Genomic DNA, 10,357 nt, shown 5'->3' with positions numbered 1-10,357 from the left:
AATTTTGGCAATTTTGTTTCAAATGCTCATTCCTTTGAATTTTCGCTTGGGGCCCCACATTACCCTAGAATCGCCTCTGTCTACCACTCAGTTCTGCACTGTCCTGATATGACAGTGGAGGGGTCTTTGTGTAACGGAGGCCAACTCGCAGATTGTGGCGTGGACCGTTAATAAAAGAGCCCTCTCAAAGCCTCATACGGTATCGATAGTGCTGGGCTATTGAACTGGTCCTATAGGTCAGCGGTATCGTGCTGTGCCTCCCATACCCGAACTGATACATTGACTAGGAGATGGCGGGTTCAAGCCACGAGTGGTGGACTGCGCAGCAGGAACACCTCAGTTACATTTAGCCCTCTATTAGGAAGATATCAGCTACACATAGGCTACAGTACATTAGGCCTATAGCTGCATAATGTATGATATGCACAAAGAGTATCAATACTTTACCACACCACTACTCCAGTATCTATTCTACTACTACTACTGCTATTACTTCTAGTGGTACTACTGCCACTGTTGCTGCTACTACTACTACTACTTCCACTACAGCTGCTTCTGCTACTACTGATACTATTACTGCTACTGCTGCTGCTGCTATTACTGCTACTACTGCTTCTGCTACTACTGCTACAACTAATCGAGCAACCTGCGATAGTTCTGGCAGACCACGTAGTCAACGCACCCTTTTGCCTATTGGCTGACGCCGAACCAACCCATACAGCTCTCCGCAAAACAGCTGCGCTTTGGTTAATGAGCTGCTGGTCGCAATTGGATGCTGACCTTTGGCGCGCTTTATTGAAACTACCGAATTTGTTTTCCTGTCATTGCTTTTTGCTGCTTGTTTTGCACCCACCACCTCCCCTGGTCCACCAGACTAATCATTTCTAAACAATGTCAAACTGTTGTCATTATTGCTTGCTCTGTTCTAGGGGGTATGTCGCCTTTCCAGCTAAATGGAAGGCACTCCACCTGAGGATGCTGCTGTTCCCTGTCTTGGCCTCCATGGAGCTCATGGAGAAGCCGGGGAACTTCCTCCGAACAGAGCCATACCGCCAAACACAAATGTCTGCATTCAGAAATAAAGCTTCCGAAATGTATCTCTATTTCCCGTCTCATTTTTTACTAGAGTGGTTCTGACAGAACTACTATTATACCACTACTACTGCTGCTACTACTACTACTGCTGCTGCTACTACTACTGCTGCTGCTACTACTACTGCTGCTGCTACTACTACTGCTGCTGCTACTACTACTACTGCTGCTGCTACTACTACTGCTGCTGCTACTACTACTACTGCTGCTGCTACTACTAATGCTGCTGCTGCTGCTACTACTACTGCTGCTGCTACTACTAATGCTGCTGCTACTGCTACTACTACTGCTGCTGCTACTACTACTGCTGCTGCTGCTACTACTACTGCTGCTACTACTACTGCTGCTGCTACTACTGCTGCTACTACTGCTGCTGCTGCTACTACTACTGCTGCTGCTGCTACTACTGCTGCTGCTGCTACTACTACTGCTGCTACTACTACTACTGCTGCTGCTACTACTACTACTGCTGCTGCTACTACAGCTGCTGCTGATACTGCACCAGTACCATACAGTACCACTGCCACTCTACCTACAGCACTGACCTCATACGACAATGCAGGAGTGTTTGACCCTCCAATAGGAAGAAATACTGCTGCACACAGTCACAGCTACTTGCACTATTTTGCTACTGAAAGCATCTCTGCTGACGTTTCGACGCACCTGCATCTTCCTCACCACTTCATCTACTTTTACTACTACTGCTCCAACTACACTGACCTGATATGACGATGCATGTGTCTTTGGCTCGTCTCTTCATGGCCTTGTATGCGGCGTCGGCCACGGCGTACAGGTGCGGCGGGTTCTCGTACAGCTCTCGACCCCGGTAGGCGTCGATCTCCTCCTTCCCATAGATGTCCATCTGCTTGTAAGGGTTCACCGACACCACCACCTCCCCGATGAAGGTGTAGATACGGCCTTTCTCAAACCTGAAGACAAAGGAATGGTCATCTTCAGCATCGTCATTGTCATTGTCATCGTTATTGTCATCATCGCCATCATCATCATCATCATCATCATCATCATCATCATCATCATCATCATCATCATCACCATCATCATCATCATCATCATCATCATCATCATCACCACCACCACCCCCCCCCCCCCTCTATGGAGGTGATACGACCTCTCAAACTTGCAGACACAAGGAATCTATATTCAAGGCAGCTGTAGTTCAATCCGAACCCTTACCAATCCCTTCCTCACTCCATGGCTGAGGTGCCCTTGAGCAAAGCATCTAACCCCACACAGTTAGGATAAAAGCGTCAGCTAAGTATATCATTCATTACACACTGTATCATTACATTACATTTGTGATCATTTACTACATTACATTACATTACATTACATTGCATTTGGCAGAAGCTTTATAACCAAAGCATCTTTCAAAAGAGGACATAATCAAGCCAACATCAGAATCAAATACAAAGTGCACAGGAAATATACAGAACAACAAATGCAGTTGCAAAGAGGGGTTTTTTGGGTTTTTTTTCCACACACAAACACACACACACAAACTAAACTAAACTAAACATCATGATCATTTACTACATTACACTTGCTAAAAACAAACCACAATCATCATCATCATCATCATCATCATTATCATCATCATCCTCATCTGTATTGCACAATTCATACAAGATGGAGCTGAAAGTACTGTTTGACAGCTTGGACTACTACAACCTGAAACATATCGACCAGTCATATCCAATAAGTGTAGTCTTCCTTTTTGCTGGAAGTTTATTGAGCACTGAACTCGACAGAGATCGGATTTCAGTCTCCAGTCCAGCCATCCTCTCTTCTGGAGCAATGCACTGATTGACAGTGTATGTATCATCACAATAACGGTTACACTTAACTTGATGACGGCATCATACGTATGACATAACAGTGTCATGAACAGTCATGAATGAGTCATGAACATAATGTCAATGCCATACATGTTTCATGGCCATGAAAAGTTGACGTTGTTAGGCCTGTCTTTGCCATAACTGAATTTCCCTTAAAGACAAAGTCATAACATGTTTATTGACATTGACATAATGTTTATGACACATGCTTGACTGCATTATGACAATGCTATGACATTGTTATGTCATACGTATGACGCCGGCGTCAAGTAAAGTGTTACCAAAATGACTGAATTTGTCCCCTGTTCTGAGAGTCACGGCACATTTGTGTTATTATTTCTTGTGTGTTTTGTTTGTTTTTTTGCCCTCCTCACATTTGTCTTCTTTCTTAGAAAGAAGACAGGTGGAGCAATATTGGGGAAATTGAAGAGAGCATCTATGCAAAGTCAGATGCGTAATAATGAAGGCGTGTGACTCGGGTTCCCCCACCCTCTTTGTGGGTTGTTGGGCGGCAACACGGCGGCTTTACAGGAACTCTCACCACAGACACCTATCCACATGTAGATGGGTAGGTTAAGGACGTTTTTTTTGCCATATAAATGTACCATTAGCTGTGGTTGCACCACCCTGACGTGTGCTACTACTAAAAGGTCATTGACCCAGATACACATAAAGTGAAAACACATAATCAAAAAAGGCCAAAGTTAATGCTATATCATATGACGCTGTGAATTTATTTTGGTGGGATTTAGAATGAAGAAGCACTAAAAGACAGGTCCCCAGTCTCATGCACACGCACGCACACACACACGCACACACACACTCACGCACGCACGCACGCACGCACGCACGCACGCACGCACGCACGCACGCACGCACGCACGCACACACACACACACACACACACACACACACACACAAACACACACACACACACACACACACACACACACACACACAAACAGTTTCCAAATCAGTTTGACTGGACGTACAAGTGCTACATGATGTAACACCAAGGCAGGTCACCTTTCCATCTCTCTCTCTCTCTCTCTCTCTCTCTCTCTCTCTCTCTCTCTCTCTCTCTCTCTCTCTCTCTCTCTCTCTCTGATCTGCACACGCCCAGCACTTAACAGGAAGTGATACAGAGGTGGGAAGAAGAAACAGGAAGTGTGATGTGTGTCTCAAGATTGGTCTGTTTCGTAGAGCCCGCTCACATTTCACAAGTTTCAGCTATACGCGGTCCAGGTTGCAGAAAGCAGCACAATGAATACAAGAACAGAACAATGCTTATGCGCACACCAAGCAATGCAAGATAAACACATACTATCACAACGTCTCTGAGGGACTCTTTCAACAACATTTGCCCTGCCTTTCCCATGTTTACAGCCTGGGCATACCCCTATCATGTGTGTCCTATCAACAAACTATGCGAATGCAGATGTTGAGATATTTCCCATGGTCTAGACATCATGAAAGAGTCCTTTGTTTTTTTGTGTTTTTTTCCCTACCTTAAACCGATCAAGAAAATTGTCATGTCCTGCCATCATATTTCACCTCTTAAGACAGCCAGTCCTGTCTCCTGGTTAAGGGGGAAATCTTGATATGCAAAAGGTTTTGGCTAGTGTTCAGTAATGGTTATGATGAATGGGATGTTGTTGGCTGGTGAGAGCACAAAAAATGTGCAATTCAGCTAAGGTTGTAAACGGAGCAAGTCTAAACGTGAAACCTGCGGTGTAGGGAGCAGTGGAAGAGAGCACACCTAATCTGACCATGCGTGAGACATAACAGTCAAGAAATGAGAGATTGAAACCCATTGATGGGAAATGCCATCCCCATGATAAGGTCATCAGACACGTTCTGTCTCACTAAATTACATCACTGCAGTGCACACACCATGTGAAACTCATGCACGACGTAGGTACGCAAGACAAAACAAACTAGCCTCTTATATTCACCACTGACTGCACCTAAAGAGCACTATCAAATGTCTGTCTGTGTCAGTGCCATAATCACATTGCTTTGCCATTCAAAACCATGCCTCCTCTCTGTCCGCAGAGTGGACTGAGGGAACGATGCCTCTTCTCCATTCAAAGAGCGAAAATACTGTATGAACTGCCCCCTAAAAAAATCACCACACACACCAAAAGACAGACCAGAAATGAGTCATGTTTGCTTCCTCTATGGGAGCTTCTCGCTACACAAATTTGGTCTCATCTTCATTCAAAAGGGAGTGGCCCAGGGGGAAAAAACCCAGATGCTGTCAGAGCAGACCAGCCCTCAGTAATCGGCGTTTGAAAGCCTTAGATGTTGTCAAAGTCATGGAGACACACACACCAAAGGAAAACAAGAACAGCATGCGTTTCTGGAATCAGAACAGACAGGGACTGGGGCCAAAATAATGGCACACACACCAACACATGGCGGTCTATAGGGCCAACACACACCAACACACAAAATGACATGCACACACCAACACACAGACACACCAACACAGAGACACAGAGACACACAGACACACAGACACAGACACACACACACACACACACACACACACACACACACACACACACACACACACACACACACACACACACACACACACACACACACACACACACACCAAGACACAACAGTCTGTAGGGCCAACACACATAATGTCACACACACACCAACACACCAAGACACAGCAGTCTGTAGGGCGAACACACACCAACACACATAATGTCACACACACACCAACACACATAATGTCACACACACACACACACACCAAGAGTCACAGCAGTCTGTAGGGCCAACACACACACAATGGCACACCCACCAACACACACACCTAGACATAGCAGTCTGTAGGGCCAACACACACATAATGGCACACACACCAACACACACACACACACACACACACACACACACACACACACACCAAGACACACCAGTCTGTAGGGCCAACAACAGTAGTCTGTAGGAACAACACATTCGGAACTATCCTCCTCTATCTGCCTGCCACACAACAAGAAGCTTCCTGTCCCCTCTTGTCAACTCTCATTCAAACCAACCAATGAGAGTTCTATCAGTACTCTCGCAAACGTAATTACAACACTGGTCGTATGATATTACATTTCAACTTGGTAATATCATACCACGAGTGCTATTTACTTTTAATTACATCTATAAGAGTAGTTCTTCTTCTATACAACTCAGCATCCAACTACCCTCCTCCCAGTCCCCTTTGGGGGGCACAGGAAGAGGGCAAGAGAGTTGCTCCGGCTCCACCTCTCACTCACCTCAGCTTCAGGTTTGCCATAAAGTGTTCCATGTTGACCTCATCCAGAAGCACAAAGTCTGACTTGCCGAACTCAAAGCCCTCCAGGTCGGCCATGGTGGAGGCTGGTTCGCTTTGCCGGCAGTGGAGAAGAAGAAAGAGAGGGAAGGAGAGGGCTAGACAGAGAAAGAGAAAGGAAGAGAGAGAGGCTGCGCAGGGTGGCTGGCTGGCTGGCAGTTACTTACTTACATACATACACACACGCACACAGACACACTAACTCTCGTGCACTCACACACATGCACTCGGAGGGGGAGAGAGAGAGGAAGAGAGAAGTGCATCTAAACCCGGCAGGGCGCTGACTGTCAGAGCACAGTCAGAGCGTGTGTGTGTGTGTGCCGGGTGGGTGTGGCCAGCTGTGGCTGTGTGTGTTTTTTTCTCTCTCTTTTCTGAAGCCGGGGCCTAAAGCTTGAAGCAGAGTCATAGGGCTGCGGTCAACAAGCCACAACACGTCATACAGCATGTGGGCCTGTGTGTGTGCATGTGTGTTTGAGTGAGTGCACGCTAGCTTAGGACTATATATACGCCCAATGTATCAAAATAGCTGTCTTTTTTTCTTTTCTTTCGGAAAAAGGCTTGAAGTTCACTCCATAGCCCCCCCATCATTATCTTCAGCAACCACTGCATAGCCCAGTTACCTCACCCAGAAAATATGATCGGTGTCTTACTTGCTAGGGTCATTTTTTTATCGCTCTCAACTCTCTCTTTCCTCCTCCTCCTCCTCCTTCCATCCAACCATGCCTCCACATCCCATGGAATCTCCCCAACAACACAAAAATGTGTGTGTGTGTGTGTGTTGTATGAGTCCCTTGTCAACCCTCTTTCTTCCTCCTTGGTACATCCACCCGTGCCTCACCATCCCATCTAAGGTTTTGTCAGACTGAGTGAACACACAGTGATGGCTTGGAGGAGTAGCGCATACCCGATGCCACACTGAGATTGAAAGATCTTTATCTCCTGGGAAGGGTCCTAGCATTTCCTGAGCTCCAGTCCATTATCCAAACTCCTGTCGTCAACTTGTACCTTGTGTCCTCGCGCTTCGCTGACGCCCCGCCTCCGTGGAGAAAACAACAAAGCTTCCCCGATGCCTGCCTAGGCACAACAACTTTTCCCCATTCAACATCCCCATTGCAAAGGAGAACATGATATTTTAATTGTGACCTTTGCGAGATATTGAATTCAACTTCTATCGTCAATGACGTCTTGTAACGTCATCACAAGGCCACAAGCAGACGGGAGGACAGGAGGTTGGATAATGGAAAGAAGCCCTGGTCTGTGCCATGTCTACTGCGGTGGAACAAGCTGCATCCAAAGAGATGGAACCATCCACCTGGTATGGAAATGCACACCCGCCACCCCTACGTATATGGCAAAATGGTGGAAAAAATATACTTTTCGTAAATAGAGCAATGATTGAGTGGGTAGTGCTGAAAGTGATTATTCGTCAGTCAGCAGATGGTAAAAGTTCACATTTTGTAAAGCTACATCCTGTACATCCACACCCAGGTCAGGGCCGGACTGGTAATCAGGTATACTGGGCCGACAGTCCTCAGGAGCCAATGCTGTTGTTTGTTTATTTTTCTGTCTTTGTTTTTTTTTCTTAAGTACTCACCCACAGTTTAGAACAGGACAGCTCATAGTCCATGTTCAATGCAACCTGTGGACTGAGTCAGGCAGTTGTTGGGATTATGATAAGGTCAATGGGGCGTTGGGAGGCTTATGATGGGGTCAAGGGGGCGTTGTTCAAAAAGAGGTTGAGAACCATATGAATCAAATGTTTTCTCATTTATTAATTATGCATAACATTACAATGATGACACCCCTTAAAGGTGCACTGCACTGTGTAAGATGGTGGCCAGAATAGATATTGCAACTATGCTGCTCATCGCAATTATCCTGCCTATTGCCAAATATGATCTCTTCTAGCCTGATAAACCAGACTAAATGGGTGGCGCTGGTTCACCAGGCTAGATCTCTTCATGAATATAAACTAAATAAACTAATATTTACTAGTATGACCAAAGTACAGTATGTTTTGCAGCTAAAAATGTCTACTTCTGGCCATTCGAACAGGTGGAAAGGGATAATATCCACCTTTTCATGCAAGTCATAATAAATACTTAGAATTTGATGGTGGTTACGATATTTGTGAAAAAAGGTTACATTTGTGATTGGACAGCATGAATTCTGGAAAGAAATTGCTAAAAATATTACACAGTGCACATTTAAGATCATTTAAGTATCCCCCGTGGATAATCCGCAACCCCCTTGAGGGCTCACTGCTTTAAGAGGCCCAGGGTTCACAGGGACCCCAAGAGGGTTGTCAATGTATTGTCTTTAAGGGGACGCAACATTTCTAGCATCACCCCTGCAAAAACATATGGCATTAACAGCAGAAACGGAGGAACTGAGCCAGGCAGACCTATGCCATGTACGGAGAAAGAAAGAAAACAGCGCTCAAGGCACACATAATTACTATCAGTATCTCATCAAGTGGGCTGGTATTTAATTACACAAACACAGAGAGAGAGAGAGAGAGAGAGAGAGAGAGAGAGAGAGAGAGAGAGAGAGAGAGAGAGAGAGAGAGAGAGAGAAGAAAAAGGAAATGCTGCATTCCTTTCAGCTGCTATCACATAATTCTCATGAAGCAGAGGGTAAATACTAAGGCTGTTCAAACCTCACACCCAGGTCAGTTCATGTTCAGTGGGGTATTCCGACAACACATTTAAGTGACACACTTGGCTAAGTTCACCTACAGGAAGTGGCAAACCAACTAATAGATAGGCTACAAGCAGGGGCGTCGTACAGCGGGGAAGAGTATGGCTGTGTCTCAAATGCCGCACTTGTGCACTTCGGGCACTGTTTTTCAGTGTCTAGGGCGCTCACGCTGAAAATTTCACTTGAGCCAGTGCACTGAAAGTGCCAGGATGATCCCCTAACAATAGCGGAAAAATTTCAGTGCACTGACAAAAGTGTGTCATTTGAGACACAGCCTATGAGTCACGAGGGTCCCAAGTATAATAGGGGGCCCCCATACAGTCCGATTCATGTAGATACGTATAGGGCTCGGGCGGTCCATTGGAGCTGGATGTACATACTGTAGGGCCTACAGTTTGCTGCTACGCCCCTGGCCACAGGTGTCATTTAGTTGAGAACATTGAGGATAGTTGAGGAAATTTGGGGACTACAGGCTCTTCTATTAGATGATTTACCACCATAAATAATCAAATGTACTACTGAGCAAGCGTCTTGGAACACTCCCCAGGTTTGTCTGACACGCTTGACTGAGACATGACAAGGTTTGTCAACAGGATACGGCCTGTGCTGTAAGTAACTCTGACGCAAGTCTAGCATATTTCACAACAAACTACTGCTAGGCAACTAAACGCAAAAGAAAAAAAAACACTGGTATCTTTATCTCCATTTAAAAAAATATGAGCTTTTTAGTTTCAAACATTTAATTGAAAAAGCATGGTTACCACACAGCTTTACCAGCCACAACGACTTGAATGTGTTCTATCCAGATTTTAAGAGCCCTTTTAAGGATTTTGCTAGGAATGGATAGGGCAGGTACTGTGGCATCTTGGGCAAGCCCTAACATGTCAAGGCACGGCAGATATAAGTGCATAACTGCCATCATGTGTCCAACTTCACACCACACACCTGCTGACAGTATTAATGCCATTTGGGCTATGCTATCCTTTCTCTTGCCTGTGCTACTTTACCATCTAAGGTTAGTCCTCTTTCAGGCACCCTAAGAGGGGGTTGGAAAGCAGACCTGTAGTACTTCCTGCTTGAGGAGTTCATTTTCAGGACCAATGAATACAACTTCCTCAACTGTTGCCTTTTCTGTTGCCATGGCAAGGACTAACAAAGAAAAAGGAATGTCTGGGTGCTGGCAAAAAAAGGCGCACTTGACCCTGTGTAGATTACCAATGACGCATGGAAAAATAGGAAGAAAAAAGAACAAAAAAACATAATTGCAATGTTTTTTTAACAAATGTAGTCCTGGATGCAAAATTAGATTTTAAAGATAACAATTTATTTTCCAGAAATTTTACAACTCAAGCAGCCAATAAAACAC

The 10,357-nt window shown here is 45.2% G+C and overlaps 1 protein-coding gene across 1 annotated transcript in view; it reads right to left on the bottom strand.

Moving 5' to 3' along the window:
• The window catches only part of myo1g (myosin IG), a 130,372-nt gene extending 123,767 nt beyond the window's left edge, over positions 1-6,605 (bottom strand). The window contains exons 1-2 of the mRNA XM_063185805.1: positions 6,236-6,605; positions 1,813-2,021 (exon numbers count right to left, since the gene is read on the bottom strand). Coding sequence (XP_063041875.1) covers positions 1,813-2,021; positions 6,236-6,330 — 304 coding nt within the window. The 5' untranslated portion in view covers positions 6,331-6,605. The remainder of the gene's footprint in view (positions 1-1,812; positions 2,022-6,235) is intronic.
• Positions 6,606-10,357: the final 3,752 nt, after the last annotated feature.

Source organism: Engraulis encrasicolus, chromosome 20 (genome assembly GCF_034702125.1).
Source record: "Engraulis encrasicolus isolate BLACKSEA-1 chromosome 20, IST_EnEncr_1.0, whole genome shotgun sequence".
NCBI lineage: Eukaryota > Metazoa > Chordata > Actinopteri > Clupeiformes > Engraulidae > Engraulis > Engraulis encrasicolus.
Note: the sequence above shows the minus strand (reverse complement) of the source record. Positions and strands in the feature narration are given on the sequence as shown.